This window comes from Bubalus kerabau, chromosome 14, assembly GCF_029407905.1.
Source record: "Bubalus kerabau isolate K-KA32 ecotype Philippines breed swamp buffalo chromosome 14, PCC_UOA_SB_1v2, whole genome shotgun sequence".
NCBI lineage: Eukaryota > Metazoa > Chordata > Mammalia > Artiodactyla > Bovidae > Bubalus > Bubalus kerabau.
This window is the reverse complement of record NC_073637.1, coordinates 30215410-30240783: the sequence shown is the minus strand read 5'-3', so window position 1 is coordinate 30240783 and position 25374 is coordinate 30215410. Positions and strand designations below refer to the sequence as shown.

Below are 25374 nucleotides of genomic sequence, written 5' to 3'. Positions count from 1 at the left end.
TAAGTATCAAATAGACTGTTAAGTTCTGTGAAGCAATCTGAAAACTACTGGCTGAGGTAGGGTCAGGAGGAAAGGACAAGAGGAGCATTAGAGTTGCATTCAATTAAGCTTTCAGTATTAATTTATCCATGTCATACTCTCACATTCAGCATAATTCTTCATATGAATAAATATTAATACTTATTACTAATAATTCCTTTTAAGAAAGCAGGTATCCCTTGAACAAAAGTTAAACTGAGTGATGTTTTCATGATGGTTTTTAATCAAATATCCACCCGCAATACTTATTTTTTGAGCCTGCAATTCTAACAAGTTCACTCCAGTCCAAGGACCACAGTTTGAAAGCCACTTGTGTCTAATACATCCTAAGACTCTATTTTTGGTTTCACTACTCCTTTTTCATGAGTAATACAGATTCCATAATAAATATGTGCATACTTTGAAAATGGTAAAATTGATGTCCCATCCTCTGTGACATCAGAAAATTATTTAAAAATTTAAAGACAAACCTAAAGTTCTTTGTTACTGAAGCCCTTCCTTCTTCGTTTGTGTGTATTTCTACAACTTGAATGACAGTATTTAACACAGAAAGTTTAACAAATAAATGTCCTACTATACAAATAACCACAAATAAACTATTTATGCACCCATAAGTATCAGTGGGATATTCTGAAATCAAAGAATAAAACAAAAATGAAAACAGACACAAAGCGAGCTAATTTCCAAAAGGATAAACAAAAACAAAAATCCAACAGCATAAAGGAAAAAGACCCCCCAAAATTGGAAAAAAGTAATAATAATTTGGAACCAGGAAGTTACAGTCTAATTTTACAAGGTACCTAAAGCTTTAAAAAAAAAAAAAAAAAAAATCAGCCTAAACATAAAGGAAGTTTATTTCTCAGCTGAAGGAAACAGATTTGTATGAGAAATGGTGAAGCCTGCTATAATTAGCTGGATTATAAAACACAGGAGGTAACGAATGGCTCACCGTTCATTCTTCCCCATGAAATGATTAATGAGAAAGCACAAATATAAAGCACCAGAAATATACATTTAAATAAAGCCATCAAAACATGTAGGTTCAACAGAACCACAAAAGAGCTCAAATTTGTATTAAAAAATGATTTACAAGAAATTAACCTTAAACATAAGGAGATAGAAAAGTTAAAAATAGTGAAAAACAAGCCAGATGAAGACTGAATCAATCAACTGTATATACTTGATTGATATATACAGTTATAGTGGATTCTAAAGGCAAAAACCATTGTTAGAGATAAACAATCACATATTGAATGAAAAACATTTTATAATTTCAGCAGTATTAAGCTAAAAATACAACTTTATATATATTAAAAGTTGTCAGAATTACAAAGAAAATCTGACAGGTTCTTAATTGTACTAGGAGAATTAAACACATTTCTCTCAGTAATTGATAAAGAAGACAAATTGGTGAAAATAAAAGACTGAATATACAGAAAACAGAAAACTGAGCCAAATAATTACAGCAGGGTACACAATGAACAATTACAAAAAGGAACTACATGTTAGACCAGAAAACGAACCTAAATACCAAGGAATAGGTATCATACAGATCACATTTTCTGACACCAATTTTAACAGCAAACAGGTAACAACAACGAAATCTTTCCACGCTGGAAATTCTAAAACACTTTTAAAAGTCTCCCAAAAAACCATAACAAAAATTCCAAAGTTTTTACACCAGTACAATATACTAAATCTAAGCCCTCAAATAGCACTTAGAAATTTACAAGTGTTGATTTGAAAATATGTATATTTTTCAGCCGAAAAATGAGCTCATCATCTACTCAGTATGTTAGGAAAGGAGCAGCAATTAAGTCCCCCAAAGTAGAATATAAGACCCAGGAGAACAATTTAACAGAAAACAAAAAACAAAGACAGCACAAGAAAACAAAAACAAACACTGATGTTGGGGGGAGGAGGTAAAAGAAGCTAACAATAGAAAAATCTCTAGAAAAGACTCATTTTAAAAAAAGAAAGCATAAATTATATGAAGACTGATATAGCTAAAAAAAATTTTAAATACTATTAGATCCAACCAGTCCAATCTAAAGGAGATCAGCCCTGGGATTTCTTTGGAAGGAATGATGCTAAAGCTGAAACTCCAGTACTTTGGTCACCTCATGCGAAGAGTTGACTCACTGGAAAAGACTCTGATGCTGGGAGGGATTGGGGGCAAGAGGAGAAGGGGATGACAGAGGATGAGACAGCTGGATGGCATCACTGACTCGATGGACTTTGAGTATGAGTGAACTCCGGGAGTTGGTGATGGACAGGGAGGCCTAGCATGCTGCGATTCATGGGGTCGCAAAGAGTCGGACATGACTGAGCGACTGATCTGATCTGATTAACACCAATATGAGGCTTCCCTGGTGGCTCTGACAGTAAAGTATATGCATGTGATGTGGGAGACTCCGGCTCAATTCCTGGGTGGGGAAGATCCCCTGGAGAAGGGCATGGCTACCCACTCCAGTATTCTTGCCTGGAGAAGCTCATGGACAGAGGACCCTGGAAGGCTACAGTCCATAGGGTCCCAAATGCCAATGTGCCAAAAATGTTTGAGACAATACCAACAACTTGCTAAAAATATTATTTATTAAATACAACGTGCCAAAACAAACTCAACAGTAAAAAGAAGACTTGAAGAGACTTATAAAAACTAAAGAACTTTAACCGACAATTAAAAATCTATCCCAAACTAAAAACTACCAGAGTCACGGTTTCATAAAGGCATTTGATTAATTATCCCAGAATTAGAGATAAGGAAAAGAAAGAATATTTCTTGATGTATTTTGAGGTAATACTTTGATACTAACTTCAGAAAAGCATGAGAAAACTGAATCCAGTCTCACTTGTCCCAAAAGGATCTCTTACGGGCTGTTCTGATGATAACAGAGTGTGGAGAGGAGCACAGGTAGGTGCAGGAAGGCAGTAAGGACAGTACAACAATCCTCCAACATGGTAATGATAATAATGAAGGGTGCAGGGCTAGTGAGCAGCACTTGGATTCAGGATATATTCTGAAAACAGAGCCAACAAGACTGACCAACAAACTGGTTAGATATGGAGTGTGAAAGAGAAATAACAAATTATTCTGGAAGGACAATGGCCCTCTACAAAGGGGGAGCAGGTCTGGGGCAGACAAAGAAATAGAAGCCATATTGCATTTAAGATGCTTATGAAACAACTAAGTGATGATGCTACATAGGCAATTAGATACATGAGTCTAGAGAAAGAAGGAAAGGTCCAGCGTGAGTATACAAATTTGCAAGTCCTCAGCATGGTATAAAGTCCTTCAACAAAATTCAATTCCTCCTGAAGTCTACAAGGTCATCAACACCTCTGTTTTAGGAAAAAACCCTCAAGTACCCCACATTTATATGACAAGATCTAGAACAGTGCTTGATACTGTCAGTATTAAATAAACATTTGACTATGAGAAATCTCTGGATATGCTATTACTCATAGACCAGTAAAAGCATGAGACTAAGAAAAAACAAGCTATCTATCAGTGATATAACCTTTAGTGTTGTTTTAAAACCAAGTACATATGACACAGCTGAGGTCATAATTACATGTCCCAGGGTGTTGTACGAAGTAACACAGGGAGACAGGAAACCTGAATTACACAAAGGAGCCAAGGCCCAGCAGACCTGGAAAAGGACGAGGCCTCTAGCGCTGGTTCAGCAGACAGCACTTCAGACATCTTTAGGATACAAACTTTCCAAAAGTGATTCATAGAACTCAATTTTTACTTTTAATAACAAATGACAATTCAAAAAAAAAAAACAGTCTGCAGAAAAATCTCTCCTTCCTCTCTTCTCCATGAATAGAGGGCTAGGTATCAACCAAGCAGATGCAGATATCTGACGGCTCTTCCCCACCCAGATTTCAGCAAAGGCACGGGAGATCTCAAGACCAACACCTAGAATTCGGCCTGTGGAGATGAACTCTGGGAGGACGTTTACTCGCCAGCCCATGTCTTTTTGACACAGCTTAACAGATGAGCTAAGAACTCCCATACCCTTAAGGGTAGGAGACAGTTTAAAACAAAAATTTTCTTCAGTGTCCTCAGAGGGGTCATCACCTAAACATTACAGGTAAATGACTTACTTCCTTTTAACACTATATAAATAATAAACTTTAAGAAAAAAGCATAAAAATCAAAAAGAAATAAAATGGTCTCTACTGGCAGATGATATGACTGTTAGGCAGGAAATCCTACAGATGTTCTATTAGAACTACTAGAACTGATATGTGAATTTAGCACAGTCACACAATATAGGACATCTCTATAAGCTTGTAGCAAACAACTGGGAAGACTGAAAATACAAATTATAACAGCAGAAAAAAATATAAAATACTTAGCAAAAAAATTCCATAAGAGTCATGAAGTTTTCAACAGTGAAAACTACAAAATTTTACAATTATATTTGTCTCTCCCCAAACTCTTAGTTCTACAAAGCAAGGGCTATTTACCTTAAGTGGCTTACTGGTAAACCTTTATCTGTTGAATGAATAAGGGAACAGTTAAGAAGAGAACACATAGGGTCTAAATATATGGTGATAAAAGATGACTAGCACAAGATTCACGCTAGGGTTCTGGTGGGGGGAGGGGTGCAGGGGGAACTTATCTGGGACCCAGTAACAAGTTCTTAAAAACAAGCAGAGGAATCAACATGCAACCCTATTTTGGAGGGAGGTTTTGGACTATGATAAAATGAAAATAATGAACTTATTATATTCCAGACTGTCATTCGTAAGTGAATCTGTTCACGTGTAGCTTTTTTACATCCTAGGTCTTTTACTTTATGTGCTGCAGGGAGGTGGTTCCAGTACCCCCGTGGATATCAAAATCCAAGGTCGCTCAAGGCCCTCACAGTAGCTGGCCCTCTGTATCCATGGGTTCCATATCGACAGGTTCTTATCTGTGGACATGGAGGGTTGACTGTAATCATGCATTTGCTGCTGAAGAAAAAGAAACAGTTGAAATACCATTCAATTTAAGGATGATTGTTTACACCGTAATAGATATGAGTTATTTACGAAGCTAACAATAGAGTATTACTACAATAAAAATGGAATCATCTTGACTATTCAGAAGACCACCCAATGTCTTAACATAGAATTACTCACTTAAATATGTAATGTAAGTTTATTCTATCAAGTGTGATACATCCTAGGCCAAAACCTATCTTCCAGAGAAATCTTTTACAGTGAGGATCAGACCACTCAAGATTTTATCATAGAATTACTCACTTAAATATGTAAGTTTACTCTATCAAGTATGATACATCCTGGGCCAAAAACTATCTTCCAGAGAAATCTTTTACAGTGAGGATCAAATGAAAAGCAGGATTTTATACAATGAGTTTGCTTCTGTTCACCATAATTAACTCACTAACAGACAACTTCAACCATACAACAGTTAACAATTATAATCTGACAATGAGAAAGCATTAAACTAAAAGTTCCACTTGAGAAAAAGAAGTCTAGAACTGCCAGGAAAGTGTTTACTGTTGACAAAGATATACCTACTGCTCAAGTAATTTCCTCTGTATCAACACAAACTTGATTACTCTGAGACAGACCTAACATCATCTCATCTCAGAATCAAAATTGCTCCAACTGTGAAAAAACTTCTATCAGGGACTAAAACTTACTCTTTGGAAATACTCAACAATATAAAATAGCATAAATGACTAAATTATACAGACTGTTCTGGAAATTGAAACTATTTAATAGGGATTTTATTACAATTATGTCTTGCTTGTTTCCGTTTAAGCTGCAGGGCTTCATCTCTTTCTAAGGAAAGAGTATCATATTTTAGAAGTGCACCCCAAAGTTACAGGTACTCAAAAACACTAATCATTCTTATATGGAATTAAAAATCTATTAAACTAAAAATCTCACCTCTGTCTGTTTACTGATCAATAAGGACTTATAAGAATGAAAGAATACAGTAGAAGTTAAATGATGCAGTCATCATAACAAAGTAAAATTTCAGTAAAACGTTACCTAAATAGTTAAGATGGCTATGTAGACTCGAATTTATACTGGGTAAATATACTCCAGATATTAGCAGTTTTTTATTTTGCAGTAACACACTCAATTGCAAGTTAAAGAAAGTAAAACTCCCCTACCCTCCTCAAGTCCTTTCTATTTTAACTTCCTCAGACAGGCTACCACTGTAACTTCATCTGGCATACTAATATATACATTTCTTGATTTGCCAGTTCAGACACTATTGATTCCCACTGTATGGTGGTGGTGGTCTAGTCGCTAAGTCGTGTCGACTCTTGTGACCCCATGGACTGTAGCCTGCCAGGCTCCTCTGTCCATGGGATTCTCTTGGCAAGAACAGTGGAGTGGGTTGCCATTTCCTTCTCCAGGGGATTTTCCTGACCCAGGGATTGAATCCAGGTCTCCTGCACTGCAGGCAGATTCTTTACTGGCTGGGCTATGAAGGAAGCCCTCCCATTGTATATGATGAGCAATTTATCACAGTGAATGCTATATTCTCTTCTTCTCTACAACAGAGCTCACTATTTTAGTTCCAGTGACCGTCCTTGACTTTGCCTACTATAGGCCAAGCATTAGGTGCTAAGGATTCAGCAAAGAATCCTAGAATCATAGAGCAACTCCAACCATGAGTGCTCAGGGCATCCCAACCAAGGGCTCCTGTCTCTGTCAGGCTTCAAAGACCACAATGCCATTTAACAGACAGAGCAGGCAGATGGTTACAGCCCTGAGATTCACTCTGTACAATGAGGACTGTCTGACTCAAAACACATAGAGTCTCTACAGAGGATATTCGTTCTAACGTAACCAGCTAGCAGCTGTCATCCTTCTTGAATTCCTTTTTCATTCTGCTGAAATACCTCTTCAAGTTTTTCTAGGATATGTAGCTAAGCTCTTGTACACCTGAAAATTTTATTTTGCACTCGTCCCTCACTGATATAATTTAACACTCATCTTCAAGAGCCTGATTCTATGCCCCATTCCCCTACACAACAAAATCAGACTGTGTATGTGTCCAGAGTTGTAGATGAGAGAATTTTGATAGCAGTCTGACTCTCCTTCCTTTGTGGCTTATAGGTAGTAGGCATATAATCTGTCTTTTGCTCAGAAAGCTTGTCTCTTTACCTTTTTTCCTTTTAAAATTTTAAATAATCCTGCTGGTTCTTCAGTGAGCCCATTTATTCTGAAAACATACATCTCTTGGCTCTGGAAAGTTCTCTTTAATCATTCTGCCCTCTGACTGTTTTTTCCTTTAGAGGCAGTGGATCTCCTTTCCACCATGTCTTCCACTCCTTGTATTTTTCATCATTGTTGCTCCACATTTGGAAATTTCTTTGATTTAAAATTTCAGAACTAAAACATTAACACTGTATTAATCCACTTGCTTAAAAAGATTTTTTTAAAAAAATTTGATAGTGTTTTTCATTTCCAAGAACATTTTCTGGTTTTCTTCTTTTTACAACAAATCAAGTTTTGTTTTATAAATTACTTTCTGGTCTCCGAATTACCTATTTCATTTAGAGGATCCGTCTTGCCTGTTTTTTTTTGTTGTTTTTTATTTTTCCTTGTCAAGCTTGATTTTAATCAAATATAACAAAATTGTGTGTTCAAATCTAAAAATAAAGAACTATACAAATACTACCATGACACTGGCTTTAATTTTTCCTTTAGCTCTAAGCTTCACAACTACCCTTTCACTATAAATGAGAAAATCTGCCTTTCCCAGTTTTATATAACCAGAACTTTCCAAGTTTTATATAACCCAACAGGCTATGTGTGATCATCTCCTCCATAGGGTGCTGTGCTGGCAAAGAAAGGTGGGGAATTCCTCCACTGCCAAAATAACCAGAAGGGGAAGAAAAAAATTAGTCAATTAAAAAAAAAACCTCTAGCAATGACAAGATGAAATTAGCTCTTTACACTTCTTGTCTGTTACTCCAAGTCGGCTCAACAACTTAAAGAAAAACATAAACATAGTAAGAAAAGAAAGGAAATTACAGTAACCACAAAACTAAATGTAAAATTTTAAATTACAAAAGTTCTATTAGAAAGTACGGGAAAACCTGCCGTGAGACCCATGATCACAAGACCCCAGCTGCGGGCTAAAGATAAACTAAGGAGGGTTGGCTGTAAAGGGTGAGCACTGGTTTCTCTCTAAAGCCAGTCACTTTCTTTCTTCTCATAATAAATCTTTCTCTGCCTGAAAAAAAAAAAAGAAAGAAAGTACAGGAAAGAAGTTTCTCAAACTTGGAGAAGACAAAGATTTGAAGTCATGTTAGCATAGATGTTCTAAAATAGTTCTTATTATTCAAAATTGCTTGGGTTGTTCCAATCTTTATAGATCCTATACTACAAAAAAAAAAAAAAGAGCTAAAAAACCCCAAAACACTTAAAAGGACACTGTGGGCCAACTGAAAGAATATCATGGTTACTAAGAGAACAACCTTATTCTTAGAAAATATACACGATACATTTTTGGGGTAAAGAGCCATGATGTATGAAACGTACTCTCAAAAAACCCGTATCAGGCAAGCATTGCTCCTGCTGATGACATTTAGGTTGTTTTCTGCTATTTACTACTGTCAACTACACTCTAAGAACATTCTTGTATGTATCTGGGGTATGTGGGAAGTTTTTCTTAGGTGCATATCCTGGAGGAGAACTGCTGAATTGTAAGGTACTGAAATATTCAGCTTTGTTAAGAAAATGCAAAACTACCTGCCCCAAACTACCAGCTTTATCAATTTAATGCGCCCATCTGCAAACACGTAAGACATTTTGTTGGTATACACTCCTTCCAATACTTGCTATCATCAAATTTCTTAATTTTGCCAAGTGAGTAGATATAAAATATTTTCTCGTTATAGTCTTGAATTAACTCTTAATTCATTTCCTGAATTAAGACTGAATACCTTTTTATACTTACTAGTCATACTTGTTTCCTTTCTCTTAAAAGGACTATCCTTATCTTTTGCCCATTTCTGTATGGGACTATTTTTTTCTTAAACTAATTCACAGGAGTTCTTTATATATAACTGTCTTTGGTCAGTTATGTTAAATTCCTACCAGTTCCTAGCATGTTTTTTTACTTCCTTTAAAGTATTACTTAAGTACTTAACTTTCTTTTGATGAAGAGATTTTAATCCAGGCAAATTTTTCTCTTACAAATAGTAAGTCTTTTCTGTTACAAGTAATTACATTTCATGTGTCAGTTAAGAAACCCTACTTTACCCAAGGTCACCTGGGGAAGTGTGACTTCCAGGGTATCAGAAGCTTTGAGGAATTTCAGCTGCATACAAGACAGAAGGTGTCATATTAAAAGTGAATACTAGGATAATGACTTGCCGCTCCTTTTATTTAAAAAAGAAAAGAGGCATAACCAGTAAAGGAAATCCTAGCAAACACCACTGATTTGTCCTTTCTTATGGAGCCAAAAAGGACTAGAACAGACAAGGAACACATCCTTCATCACTAGGATGCCCAGAGTATTTGAAAGCAATTTTTGCTGAAAAGCTAGAGTGCAAACAAGCATGTCTAAGAGGAAATACACAAATGAGTAACAGTACCAGGGAAAAAATGGCAAGGATACATGATGTCCCAAATGCCAAACAGTTAATCAGCGGGGGAAATGATTTCCTGACGTGGTGGTTTCAAAGTCTAAGGAGAGTCAAGTTTTAGCTACTAGCATGTCCGTGGCACTGGCTCTCCCTCTTACCCTTCACTGATGATTCACTTAACTTGTCACATCAACATACTGGGTTGGCCAAAATCTTTTTTCAGGTTTTTCCATTGCATCTTCTGGAAAAACCCAAACAAATGTTTTGGCCAACTCAATACATCATGGCTCTCTCATCTTCACATCTGCCATGGAAAGACAATATGCAACTAACATCAGCACTAAAGCACCACACAGAAACCAACCTAATTTCAGGGCAAACACCTGATCCAGATGATCTCTGTCTGGTTTAAAGAAAAAGCCAGGAGTCTTAAAATATTTTTCACACACACACACACACACACACACACAAAGACACTAACCAAACTGCAATGAATTCAGATAGACATAGGGGAAAGATAAAAGACGAAGAGGGCAGAAAAAGATAATCTGGGGGATACTATAACCTGGTTGCGGTAGTTATACAAATCTACAAATGTGTTACAATTCACAGAACTGTACACCCCAAAAAAGCGACTTTCACTGTAAGACTTTTTTTAATTTTGTTAAGGATTTATACAATACAAACATTTATAGAAGCTTTATATTTTCCAAATCTGAAAGCAACCAGAAGTCCTTCAAAAGAATGATTGGTTAATAAATTGTGGTAAATCCATACAATGGAATGGTAGTAATTAAAAGGAACATAAGAACTGACTGGCAAAACATAAATTCCAAAGATACAGTGCTGAGTAAAAGACTCCAGTGTTAAAGTTCACATATTATAATTTCATTTATGTGAAATTATGGAAAATGCCTTACGGAGACAGAGAAAAGATCAGAAAATTACGTACTAGAAGCGGTAAGGGAGCACTTGACTAGAAAGAGGCAGCAAAAGGTATTTTTCAACTTTACTGTACTTTAATTTTTAAAAAGGGAAAGGTAAAGAAGCTATGGAAAAGGAAGGAGTTTCTAAAAATGGTAATTACAGGAAGCAGAAATAAGCTTTCAACAGTCATCTTTGTGCTTGATAAAATCAAGATGGACTCTGAAACAAGGGATTCAGATAAGAAAACAACAGGTATAAAAGGAGACACGGATGTGATAATGTAAACAAACTACTGCTGTCTGTGAGGAACAGGAAGCCTTACAAATTAGAGAGTCAACAGTCAAATCCATGACATGGAAGTTCAATTCTGAGAAATTCTCCAAATGCAAAGAACAATAATAAAGATAGGAACCAATGGCACTGAAGGACCAAGATTCAGTATTATTTTTTGACATTACTAGGGAGAATAAAAAAAACTTGGCCTATAAATGAAGGAATAAGGAAAATTATGAGACCCACATTGCACACATTCCACACACATGTTCACACTGCAAGAATAAATTTTGTGCACACATAGAGAAACAGCTATTTCCAAAGAAAGAAAATTTAGGCTGGTCTCAGACTTCTCCATAATATAAAACTATAAATAATATACTATAAATATAAAACTATAAAACAAAGCCTGAATGAAAAGACTGTGACCCAAGATTTCTATATCCAGATAAAACTGTTGTTCACATATCATGGCCAAAGAAAGGCATTTTTTGGATCTAGAAGTGCTTAATAATTACCAAATTACGCTTCCTTAAAAAAAAAAAAAAAAAAAATTGATGATGGTAATAAGTTAGATTCACAATTAAAATGTCAAAGGTGGGTTTAGACATGTTATAAAAAGACTGGCAGTAAGCCATGAAACAATTTAAATGCAAAAATTTTAAGTTTAAAAATATACAGTTTAAATCTCTGTTGTATATACGATTATAAAACATAAATAATTCGTGAGACAATTTTATAACAAAAAAATAAAACTAGGATAAATTTTCAAATTGGGTAGAGAAGATATGTGAGAATATGTACAAGGGTGACCTATCCTTAGTGGTGGGAGAAAGAAAAGCGCAATCACTCCTTCTGATTCACTCTCTGTAAAGGTGCTTACAGTGGGGCCACTGACTCAACTGCTGAGCTCAAAAAAGCTACTCTTGATCCTCTTTTTCCCTCACTTCCCACATTTAACCTGGAGAAAACTCAAGGATATTCAGCAATTCATTGGTAAGGCTGAGTGGTGCTTTTCACAGTTGTATTGTGCTGAATTGATTCAAAATTCAGCACAGTGATCACTAGCACCAGAATCTCACCAGGCCGAGATGCTTGCACACCAGGCCTCTGATCAAATGGATCCGATTTTCCTAGAGTGGGATATTCAAGAAGCTGCAGTATCAGGAAGCACCTTAACTGATATTTGTATGGCGTAAGTTTTGGAAACTACTGCCTTAGGATCATTATTTCCAACATTATTGAGTAGTGAGGACTGTACTTGAAAGAGTTCCCTCTTCTGTACAGACTAAGAAGCCACAAGATACTTAGGTTCACACAGAAACAAACCACTGATGTTTTACATACAGAACAAGTTGAAGTTCCTGCTTTATCTTCATTTCTACATAGAAGCTTTCCATCGTAACCAACTTAATTTACTGGAGAAGCTTCTAATGAGCTCTGCTTTACTAGAAATTTATATGTATTATGAATGGAAAAATCTGCCAGTTGCCTACTCCATCTATTCTCTTCTCCTCCTAAAAACAGAACTCTGCAATTTATTTTTGTAGATTGGAACAGAAAACATTCCTCAGCCTGTCCCGCTCTGTGATCAAACCCTGGCCAACCTGAGGCAAGTGTAAACAGTATTTAACTTCAGGGTCAGTCTCCCTTAAAGTCTCACAGAGGGTAAATAACAGAAGCAGAAATCGAATTCTGCAGTTTACATCTAAGTCCACTTCCTCTCAGTTCTAAGCTGTCTTGCTAAAGTCAGATCCTCACTATTCAATATATTCTGTACAAATGCTGTAAGTGCACAAATTATAAATATGCCTCAGAAATATTAAGGGAAAATATCTATTTATCATAAAACACAAAAGCAGTAACATTCAAACATTTAAAAGCTGTTTGTCTCAAACTCCAAATACATATTCCCATAAAATTAAAGTTAAAAGATCAGTGACTAGAATCCTTAGCCAGTTCTTAATAATGAATGCAGAACTCAGAGCGCTAATGAACAAGACTCAAAGACCTTTATCATCTGAGAAGTATGAAGAATAGGCAGGAGGCAAATTCAGAGTAAGGGTTGCCCTTGGGAAGGCATCCCAGGCCTTCAGGGATGTTTACAGAGTTCTGTTCCATAAGCCAAGTGGTCAGTTTCCTTCAGGGTAATGTTCTTAAACTCAGAATATAACACCACAAGGCTTTAAAGACTATCCATCCATACACACCACCCCAATGAAAAGACCCTACACACAAAAATTACTGTACTCTTACCCTACGCATGGCTTCCTCCTCTTCTTGACGCTTTTCATAATGTGCAAAGTCATCAAAGATTGAGGTGGTATGCTTGAAAGTAGCAATTATTTTAAGCACTTGCTTAGCTTTTTCTAGGGGTACCTCTTGAGTGTCCCTTGAATTGGTAACTGGTTTGTTGTCATTATTTTCTAAGCGAATATGCCGTAATTGGTTATTGGGGACATCTTTGACAAAGATCCATTTAACTTCAAATTTGCCCTTCCACTTATCCTGAGACCAGACACCGGCATACGCATTATAGTCCACAACAGACTTCATCTCAGCCACTCCACAGAAGTGTCCACTGCCATTCACACTGAAGAGCAAATAGAGTGGGCCTTTCCCATTCAGGGAACGGTAAGCCGCATCCAAACGCTTATTCCCATGCTCAGTACTACACCAAATAGAGTACTTAATGGAACGGTGTATGTCGTCCTCAGAATAGCTCTTAATTATAAACACACGTCCGTTCTTCAGGTTCCAGTCAAAGTCTTTGGGATTGTAGTTGTTTATGGCCTTTAGCTTTTCCAGCACGGGATGCACTTCCACACTCGACGGTGAAGCGCTGACAGGAACAACACCTAGACCAAAGTTTTCACTGCTCGCTCCATTGTTCTGGTTGAAGCCGGCCCCTCTGTTCCGGGGCGCCACCCAGCGGTTCTGCAGCTGTGGCTGCGGGGGCTGTACTTGGTGAGGCTGGGCCTGTGGCTGAGGTCCTTGTGGCTGCTGCGCTTGCGGCGGCTGAGGCTGCGGTTGAGGCAGTTGGCTCTGCACCAGGGGTGGTGGCTGAATTAATGGCTGAGGCTGCTGGATTATAGTCTGAGGAGGCAGAACTGGTTGGGTTGGTGGAGCCTTTACCACTGACCCCTTTTCATCCCAAGTTCCAATATTCATGTTGTGTTTTATAGGAGGTGGCGGCACAGCGGAACCCCCGATTCCCACATTGCCCTTGGGTTTAAGTTTCGGTTGAGGTTTGGCGGGCTTTCTGGCAATGGCAGCCCAGGAGGTGGGTTTCGGCGCCGCACTGCTAACCGGGGGCACACTATTGGTTGCGATGCTGGTCATACCACTGCTGCTTAATGCTGTTCCTACAGTTTTCGTCACTGCAGCCGTCAGGTCACCACCAATTTTCAGTCCAGTCATGCCTTGCTCGATACTGCTAATGCCAGGCACCTTGCTCAAAGTATCACTGCCAAATCCAGCCTGTCCGTCAGTAATAGCTCTCCCAAGAGAACTAGGTGGATAGCCGTAACTGCTACTATAAGCAGAACTTTGTGTTGATTGTCCCTGAGATCCACTTGTCCCCCATGTCGAGAAATCAGCATTACCAGGAAAAAAGTTAAATCCATGTTGACCAAGAAATGGAGGGGTATTTCCTAATGCCCCAGGCTGACTAAACACACCGTCTGGTATATAATGATGCTCTCCATTACTCATCTGTCCATAGGTTGTCAGATATGGCATAGGCTGGTCTCCAGCTGTGGACCATGCTGCTTCCCCAAGAGAATATGGAAATCCAATGGATGGAGCATAGTAACTAGGCATGTATGGATCTGACATTGGTGGATAGCTGTTATTCTGGAAAACAAAAGATCACAGTCAGAAGTGATGTAAGATGTGAGGGGAGGGGTACACCCCTAAAATCAAATTGTTTTAAATGAATGGGAAACAGATGTACCTGCTTCAGATAAAAAAAAATTAAAATTTTAAATCTAATTTTATCAACAGAAAAATTTACTGATGACTACTTTAATATATTTATAATAAAATTACAGGGATTTTTTGGGGGATGGGAGGTTAGGATGGGGATTATTTTTATATAAGACCCAGATCCTCTGGGCACAATTTAAAAACACTCTAATTTCTACAAAAACTTGATTTATAAACTTGCAGAAACACTGATTGTTAGCTTTATTTTAAGCCACTGATGTATGAAAAAATTTATGGGTAAGAATTAAATGAACACAGATGATGCCAAATAATAGACAAATTACAGTATATCTATGATGGAATCCAGTCCAGCAATTTTGCATTTTTATAAAAAACAGAGAAATGTTCACACTGAAAAGAAAAAAAAAAAAAAGACAATATTATATAAATCCATATTTAGTTTTGCCTTGCTCATTTTGAAAAACAAAATGAAATTCTAATGGTTTCTTTTTTTTTTTTTTTTAAATTCTAATGGTTTCTTAATGGTTGGTAACAGGTACCACTTTTCTTATTCTCTATGTCCTAAATTTTACATAATATGGTGGTGGTCCAGTGGCTAAGACTCCACACTCCCAACACAGGGGGCACAGGTTCAATCCCTGATCAGGGAACTAAGATCCCACATGCCATGCAATGCAGCCAAAAAAAAAAAAATTATAAATAACTTAAAAAAAAATTTTACACAATAAATTTACCAGCTTCCTGATCAGAATTTTAACTTAGAAATCGGTAAGTTCCTACCATTTTTTCCAGAATTACTGTAATTAAATTGGCCTTTATTTTTAATAAAATGAACTCATCGTTCATTTAGTGATGTCAAAATTCAAAGCTTATTAAAGAAAAAAACTCAAATTTGTTAACTAGCCAATGTATAAAATCAGTCTATGGATTTCTTTTGAAGGTAGGTTTCTTGTGTCCCAAATATGTCTAATACAGTCAGCCCTCCAGTCCACAGGTTTTGCATCCATGGATTTAACCAACCATGGCACAAAAACACTCAGGAAAAAAAAATTTTCACTAAGTTTCAAAAAGCAAAACCTGAATTTGGCACATGGGCAACATGTTTACATGGCATTTACATTTTATTTGGTATTATCAGTAATGTGGAGGTGATGTGAAGTATATACGAGGTTGTACACAGGTTATACAGTACAGATGCCATTAGGGGCTTGAGCATCTGTGAATTTTGATATCAGTAGGGTCCTGAAACAAATTCCCCCAAGGGACAATCTGTAATAGATTTTCACTCTATATTCAGGGTGTGACTTTTAAAGCCTTGAATAGAGCTTTAAATTTTGTAAAATTCATCAAGATGAAAAAATTTAGCTAATCTCCAGTCGAGACAATTTGTATTCCTTTTCCAAGGGTCAATACCATTTTGAAGTTTAACTATTCACTTTACATTCTAAGTTTCCTGGAGCAAACTGGAGAAGGTAATGGAGCAAAGTACATTTGGCGGAAGTTGTGGGGGGGCAGGGTGTGTGGGAAGGGGGATTATTCCTGTCACTGCTTTCCCACTCAAGAAAGAATAGCAACATGAATGTGTGACAATCATACCATAGATACTACCTGGAATTCATTTTATTTTTTAAAAGGCGTATTACTAAAAGTTAAAATGCTTTACTATTACTATTAAGGTATCCGTGATATATACCTCACGACTGTTAAAACTGTACACTATCTATAAGAAAGTTAATTTAATATTGTCTTTTGAAATAATTCTGATATAATTAAATGAAAATAACAAAAGAATCAAATAAAGGTTGCATTTAAATAAGACACAGATTTACCAAGTATTTCCAGTTAAACATGAACTTAAAAACAAAAAACAACTGTCATTTAGCAATATTAAAAAAAAAAAAGACTTTAAATACATTTGACATTAATTCCACTGTATTCAAAACTGGAAATATATGTGTCAACTATTTATTAATTTAGTTTTTAGATAATTATTAACCATATCCAAAAATATATTCAAAAAATTCTCACAATATTAGCATGAAGGAAATGAAGCCTGAGGAATGCTGAAAATCACCAACAGTGGTTTGATAAAAAAATAAAATTCTTGAAGAATAATGAACAAACTTCATTAGCCATGGATACACTCACATCTGTGTTTATAATTCAATCAGTAAATTACTTGTTAAAGTATTCATATGAAGTCACTTGAGAAAGCCTAAGTTTAGCCAATATAAATAATCAAGATTTTCTTAATTTTTAAATTTTTTCAAGTTATTAAAATAATTCCCTTTATTACTTTATTATTTATTCTAACCAAACACTTTACTAAATGTCTACATTGTAAAAAAATACTGACATAAGAGTCATTCTAAAGGAAAACCTACAGTTAAGAAGACACATCGCACAGGGAAGTGGAATATATTCCACACAAGGGAATAAGAGAGCTAAATGCATATGCAGGTAATCACTTTCAAAGTTCTAATTTAGAGTATTAGCCTGAAATCTGGACTCAGTGCATCCTTACCTGCATGTGGAAGTGTAAAAACAAAGTGAAAAGCTTTGAAGCTCATTCTTCATGATAAAAGTGTTTGCAAAACCATACTCATAAATTATGTTGAATATTCTTTCTTTACCCTCACAACTGCTGAATTCTGCACAACAGTTACATATCAAATTTCTAATTTGTCTATACACATCACACGATTCAGCGAACTAAAAGCCAGTGACCAAATATTTTAAGCTTCACAAGCCAAATACAGCCCCTGGTTGCAGTCACATATTCATCTTTTTATAACTATTTAAAAAGCTTCTAGCTCAAGGGTTTCCTCAAGGAAAACAGGTTTTGGTCCCTGGATTAGTTTGTCAACCTGGTTTTAATAGATAATCTATTTATACTGATTCCTATTTAAAAAACAAAACAAAAAAACCTGTATCATTAGATTCAGTGGGTAACAAATTTTTGCCATTTCTTTCACTTCTGGGGCTGGACCAGGTCCAAACCCTTTTCGTGTGGAGATTTTTGTTAAATATAATTACTTTTGAATCATGAGTTTTACTTCACCCCTAAATTAGTGATTGTGTCAAAATACTAAGTTTAAATTACTTTAAAACGTGCTCCATTAATCACAAGTATCTTGTTAGACAGCTCAGGCTAGTCAGCAGAGATGCACGGCTGGCCATACCTAACTCCAGAGCTATCCACAGTGAGCATAATGGATAAATGGCCCGCTCTCTCCAGTTGACCAAACAATGCTAACTAATTCCTAATTCTTTCCGTAGTTATAGCTGAAAGAGAAGCTTTTTTCTTAGCTCTGTGAAAGAAAAACCTAAACAGTATCCTGCTGGGCTAGGGTTTCAGTTTGGGTGCTAGTGAAAACAAAGTTCTGGGAAACTATTCAAAGTTTAAAAGTAAGATATAGTAAACACAATTTGTATTAGCAGAGCTTTGTTATAATTGGAAATATTTTTAAATGTTTTGCCAAATATAAGGTAAATTCTTAATTGCTAAGTGGGATATCAATTAGGAAAGTACCTTGGGTAAAGAAGGGGAACAAAATTTCTACCTACTGATGATGGAAAACAATATAACTCAAAACTATCTTTCACCTTTTACTTCAAATCTGGTACAATGAGGTATAATCAATTTAACAGTTTATGTCCAAATAATCACTTTAAAATAGTTTATTCATAGTGAAGTTTTACTTTGTTGTTTAAAGATATATGACTTCTAAACAAAGTGATGTGAAATGTTTGGTATTTCTCTTACTCAAGAACTAATTGGAAATAGGAAGGTAACAATATGTACACACAAAAACTGATATAAAATTCAATGGATATAATGAAACATACTGTAAAGTAACAGATCCACAAACCCTTTACCTAGAGCATAAATTCAGAAATACAATCTGGAGAGAGACCATTTAATTATATAAGGTAGATGTGATGCCAGGAGGTATCTAATCTAAATTCTAATCCCAACCCATCAGTTGTGTAAAACCAGTATCAAGCTATTTAAATGCTTGAGTTTTCTCAAATACTGAAAAAAATAAAGATAAGGTACCTAGGACACACTAACTATTCAATCAACAATAGTTGTGTTCATTAATACAATTTAACTTGCCTTTTGAAAATATAAGCTTAAAATGTAAATTCATCACCAAATGCATATAATTTCACTCAAACTGACTAAGAGTATAAAGTCACAGTATGACACAGTAGTTGTAATCAAGGACACAGGTTCAATTCTCTACTCTTCCAGCTTCTATGTCAGTTGTCAGTGATCATCAGATCATTTAATTTCTCTAACCTTGTTCCTTCACTGGTAAACGGGATAATACTTGCTGCTCTAATCAATTACAAAATTTAAAAAATCTACCTGTTAATTGCAAAGTGCTAAAGTATAGGAGTTAATCTTATTTTAATTTGAAAACAAATATAGAAAAGATTAAAAATTCTTCCTTAGAATTTCCATCACTTATAATTATCATTTCTTAGCCTTTTTCTATTATCTAAAAGTTTGAACAACAGTAAGAAAAAATTCATGATTACTGTTCTGACCTGAGGGCACTTCAGTACAACTCAATTGTAACTGAGTCTTTCAGCCATACTAATACCAATTTTTACTTCATAAATATCCAAACTTCAAGGGAGAATACTATACAATGTCTTAGAAGGTCAATACAAAAATGGTTAAAGTGTTATTCACCATTAACAGTATGTCTGCAGAGAAAAACGGAAACTTATCCATTAAGAACGAGGTGCTTCAAACTCCAGAACTAACTTACTGGATTAACAACAAAATGTTGATTTTAGTATACTTTTAATGTGTATGTGAATTTTATTATTTTAAAAATATTATTATACTTCTTAAAAAGTGTAATACATGCATATGTAATCACATAGATGTTGTAAGAAAATGTAGCATCATATATTATACTCAATTAATCTGAATTATTTCACCAACCATAGTTCTCCATTCCTTAATTCTAGCAGTTAACCTAATCTACTTATTCAATAAATACTTAATGAATGCCTGCTACATGCCAGATACAGTGCCAATCACTGGAGACAGAAAGAAAAGACAGTCTTTGGCCTAGAGCATTTCACACATTTAGGAGGGAAGACAATCTAGGAAGGATAGTTACAGAAATATGAACAAAGCAAAACAAAACACTTGAGCATAAACAAGAGGGAGCAAGTAACTGGGAAAAATCAGAAGACTTCACTAAGTGATGGACATATGAGACTGTGTGTGTAAATCATACATATAGATAAAAAGTGTGAGATCATGAAAGAAAATATTCAGAAAACCAGTCCTATTCCCTAAATAATGTAGATGGATAAGTTGGCCAAAGATGAGTCAGGGAGAGAATGGAGTCACTTTAATGGCACTCAACACTATGAATATACCCACTGTGGTGAAACTTGGGTAAGTCTTTAAACAGGACTATGGCAACAGACTACGACTTAAAGAAGACCACTGAGTGGCAATATGGAATCCCCAGTCAGGAAATCATTCCAACAGGCAGAGATAATGAAAACTTTACCCAAGGGCAGTAACAACAGGGAAAGAAAAAGATATTTTATGTTCTTAGTTCTCTATACCTCTTCTCTGATCAACACAGCTAGGAATTTATTTCCATATATATATATGTGTGTGTGTGTATATATATATATATATAAACATATATATATACACACACACACACACACAAGCAGACAAATTCAAAACTTTGGTGTTTATCAATTTATTCTTAAAATTTATACGCATAAATCACATGGCATCTTTTAACAGTAATTAAACCTGAATTTTCAATCAACTTCCTTGTTAGACTATTTTGAGGAACTATAGAGAACTAATTTCAAGTCTTGAAGGACATTTATTTTTTAAATTACTATGAAAATTATTTCCTAAGATATTGAGCACTAGGAAAATAGAAGAAATATACTGCCACAGAAGTAAAAGACCAACAATCTATTTTTAAAGCATCTCTGAGTTTGAACTGATTTGGCTCTAAGTATATAAAACAAACAGTAAAAACCTTTCCAGACTAAAGAATATAATTTTTATTATTTATAATAGCAAAATCAGATGAAAGGATTTCATTTTAAAGACATACTGTGTTTTTTGTTGAAAATTTAATTAAACAATTATTTCGGCTAGGTCAGTGCAAGAAGCTGTAAATACTTGCATAACTTTAAATCTCCAAATAATTACTTCAAATATTTCACCAATACAAGTTTTCACTAATCTACTTTAAAAGGTCAATTTGTATTTTCTATTGCAGCTAAGTAACCACAACAAACTTAAATTTTGTAAGGCTTATCTTTAAGATTTCAGATAATTTTCAATTTTGCTCTCCAATAAAGCCAGTTTTCAATATTCTATATTGTTCATGCTCATGCTCAGTTGCTAAGTCGTGTCCGACTCTTTACGACCCCAGGGACTGTAGCCCCCAGGCTCCTCTGACTATATTTCCCAGGCAAGAATACTGGGGTGACTTGTCATTTCCTTTTCCAGGGGACATTCACAACCCAGGGATCAAACCCGTGTCTCCTGCGTTGGTGGCTGGATTCTTTTACCTGGTGAGCCACCGGGGAAGTCTTAGTACCATTTACCCTGATTAGATCATTATTTTTAATTATTACAGAAAGGTAACTGGTCAAAACCTATTCATTAGTACTGGCAAGGAGGTGGTGGTAAAATATAGTCTCATTGGTATCAAACTTTTAAGACATCTCTTTAAACAGCACATTACATTGATTCATCATTGATTTAAGTGATTTAATTAATAGAAAGCATAAGACCTTTCATTTAAACATCACATTAAAACAAACCTTTTATAGATGTTTTTGCCCCAACATAAGGAAACTTTTATGATACAATTTAAAAACTGGATTCACTAATGTAAATGCCCTTACAGTCTTAAAAAAAAACAATGACTTTCCAATGCTTTATGTGAAATTGTATGCAGAATTCCAACATATAAAACACGTAAAATGCAAAGCACAGCTCTGGTTGCTACACAGGTGGGATCCAGGTTACCCTCCCCAGGTCTCCCCTAGGCAGACCTGAAGCATCTCTGTGGAATGCCAAAAAACCAATCTTCTAAGTCCCTGTGACAAATAAATTATGAAATATCTGTTACCAAATAAAACAAGAAGATTCTTAAACAGGCAGCAATTCTCAAACATTTATAATCCATTAAAATATCTTGAAAATAAAGTTTGAACAAATATTTTGGAAAATACTCATACTGAACCCTTGCCTTAGACATTCTATTTTACATGATAACACACTAAGTATAAAATCAAGTAGCAAAAAACAATTCAATTATTTAAACCAAATAAATTTCCCAAACTTATCTAACAATGGAGACCTTGTTAGCAGAGTATCTACTATAACTCATTATATCAGAATTTCTCAAAAAATTGGAAACACTGCCATAAGGGATGTTAACTGAGATTACTGTCTGGGTCCAAACAGAACAGAGTACAGTTTATTTCGTTTAAAACCTTCACTACACCCCCACAACAAATGATCTTCCCCTACTTTCCAGTGATACATTCTTTCACACCTATAGGTGGAAAGCAGAATTGTTACTGAGACCACAAAGTTAGATTACATATGCATGAAATGATTTTTTTTTTCATTTTTAGAAGTAGCCAAACTTCTTAAAAAAACGTAAATTTTATCACTCATTTTTAGTTTTTCTCATTTATTTCTTCCCTCCCAACATACTTGAGGGATGTAGATCAACTGATAGAAGGGAGTGTTAGAGAGAAATAAACATAGATTAGGTTGAGCATAACCATAGTTCTCCAAAGTCCTAAAAATAATCATATATTCCACAAATTGGGAACTACTTTTTGTCGAAATTTTCTCTGCAACTGCAAAGTTCTATAACAATATTTGGTTCCTTGTTCTTTTATTAAGTTTAAAAACAATCTAGGTTAATATTTCAAGGTACATTTTTTCATGCATCTTTTTATAAGGAAAATTAACAAAAAGTAGTTTCGTTCCAAAATGTTGTCTCTAAAATAACTGGTTAATAATGAAAGCTTATTTGTTAAATTTATTTCCAGTAGTGGTATTTTTATTAACAGAGGTGCAGAAATGGAATACAGAGACTAAGGAATATCATTTGGTTTGGTCAATGTCTAAGTCTAAATTATTCCTGTATATAAATTCACAAGATTATTTGTGAAAAATTCATACAAAGAACTTGATTTGATGAAATTCTCTATGCTTACAATATACAAGGCAAGTGTGTTTATCATATCTTTAATTCTATTCCTTATTATCAGGTTAAATAAAAATTTTAAATATACTAACCAAAAATTTCAGGTACAAACTGTTCTCTCCCCAAAATTTCTAGCTAATTAATCTCTGTCATTTGCTTTGGCTATGAAGACATGGCAGCAGCATTGAAAGATTAAATTCAACAGTCAATCTAACCACAATATATACAAAAGCTCATCTTTAAATCTTTACATTTCATAATTGAGTTTTAGCCATCTACAATTTCCAAAGAACTGCCCTGTGTCATAAACCCGCAACTGTTATTCACTATTATGTAGGCACACTAGATTAATACATGATATGGTTCGTCTCATTCAATTAAAACATCTATTTTTAAAAATCAATTAATATTGTTTCATGTCCTAAACACGGGACTGTCAGACTTACCTGATTTGTCTGGCTACTTAAGTATGGCTCAAAATCATCATCATTTACAGCATCTTTTTGATGAATCGAACCGTTTTGTACTGAAACTAAAAAATACATTTGTATTAGATGTATTGTAATTATCTTTATGAAACTCACAGAATAACCTAATATTTTCAGTATTTTTCAAGTCAGCTTGGAAAAAATTATCCTGAGTTCTTTGTTCTTTTCATTAGAAAACCCCCTTAAGGATGAACTTAATTTTGGATATAAATATTTATATGGCACTGAAAACTTACAAATCTTGTGTATATATGAACCCAAGATCACATAAACACAAACTATATATATATACTTCCCACTACTAAAAACATAACATAAACATCTCAATTTCAACACTGTAGTAAGCAAACAGTTAAATTTAAATGTTGGAAGGGTTTGCTAATACTGTATTTGAATCTAAAATAACCACTTCAGGCAGTGTTGTTGACAAGATAGACTTCTGAATGTGCTCTACCTTTGTTAAATCACTGTAACTATTCAGTCTAATAAAGATAAATAAAAAACCTTGTTTGGTAACCAAAGTTAAAATAAGTATCTTATGTATCTCCAGTTACAGTGACTAAAAATTCACTTGAAGTAGTATTACAATAAAATATTATCATAAAAAACCTAAATAAAAAGGGCCTTAATCCTAAACAATAAACAATGAAGACTTTTACAAGAAAGTTCAAATAAAACTAAGATGCTGAAGATAACCATAATATTCTTGCAACATATGAAAACACCAGTTAGAGGCTGATTTATAATGCCATGTTTGTTCAGAGATCACTTCCATCAATGCTTTGTATAAAGCTGCTGTTCTGGACACTATGTTGGTACTTTTAAGCACAGATTCAAGGTGGTAAAAAGGCCCTTGGTGTGAGTTCCAAATCCAACCTTGAGAGGCTGGGAGATCTCAAGTTCATAATTTAGCCTCTCTAACTCTACTTCCTGTTCAAGGAGGTTATTAATAGTACCTACTTCATCTCATCTGAGTATTCAATGACAGTATGTAATAATCTTGGATATTATTATTGTATAAAATATTACAAGATCCAAATAGGACTAAAAATTACTTTGGGACCACATTAACAAGTTTGCGACTAATCTCTTAGGAACAAAAAAAAAAGCCCTTCAATACCTGAAGATTTATTGCTGAAAATAGTGTATTTTTAAGTATAACCATTAAATATAAAATATTATAAATTAAGGTTAGGAGCAATGGATTTAAGTTGTGTGTTCTTGTATAATAGCATCTCTATTTTCCTTAATTTATTCCAACAAGTTTAGGGACCTAAACGAAATACACAAGTTGACAGAGACATGGGAACAAAGCTAGATAAAATCCCTTGTTTTTTGCCATCCTGGGTACCAAAGATCACTCAAAAACTACTACTCTCTGAAGCCTTCAAAGTAGACCTCTCATGAATTCTCCACTGCCCCTCAAAGCCTCTAAGAGAAACCTGAAGGTCACCACAATCCTGGCTCCACTGAGATGGTTTAACTGTATTTGATAAGGACTGTATCAATACTAGAGCTGAGCTGAATGTGCTCCCCAGGAGTTACATAAGTAACAACTATTAAAAACAAAATTAAAACGGAGGGTACCTTAAGTTATTTCTGGTGGACTAATCATTTCAGCCCAAAAGATTCTAATATACCTGTTCTTTACCAATCCTTTATCAAAAAGCTAGTTATGCCTGATCCATTAATCTCCTGAAAAACATTTCTTCACCACACTCCTGGACTGATACTTATGTGTCACTGGTATGTATTCGCCAGTATCTGAAACAGCTACCTTGTATGAAATTACAACCATTTATCATTTATACTCATTATAGAGTCTCAGAAATGTATTCTACACTGCTAAAAGTTTTTTTTAAAGTACCTACTTATAAT

At 35.0% G+C, this 25374-nt stretch overlaps 1 protein-coding gene across 20 annotated transcripts in view; it reads right to left on the bottom strand.

Moving 5' to 3' along the window:
- Window positions 1–25374, bottom strand: part of YTHDF3 (YTH N6-methyladenosine RNA binding protein F3) — a 33802-nt gene that overhangs the window by 3417 nt on the left and 5011 nt on the right. For 10 of the 20 annotated variants that reach the window (XM_055546107.1, XM_055546096.1, XM_055546099.1 and 7 more), the window contains 5 exons: window positions 23455–23540; window positions 21837–21881; window positions 13074–14672; window positions 4848–5007; window positions 4519–4546 (listed from right to left, as the gene is read on the bottom strand). In XM_055546107.1, the coding sequence (XP_055402082.1) occupies window positions 4849–5007; window positions 13074–14672; window positions 21837–21845 (1767 nt within the window). In that variant the 5' untranslated portion in view covers window positions 21846–21881; window positions 23455–23540 and the 3' untranslated portion in view covers window positions 4519–4546; window position 4848. The remainder of the gene's footprint in view (window positions 1–4518; window positions 4547–4847; window positions 5008–13073; window positions 14673–21836; window positions 21882–23454; window positions 23541–25374) is intronic. The other 10 variants (XM_055546108.1, XM_055546101.1, XM_055546106.1 and 7 more) reach the window with 6 other exon arrangements.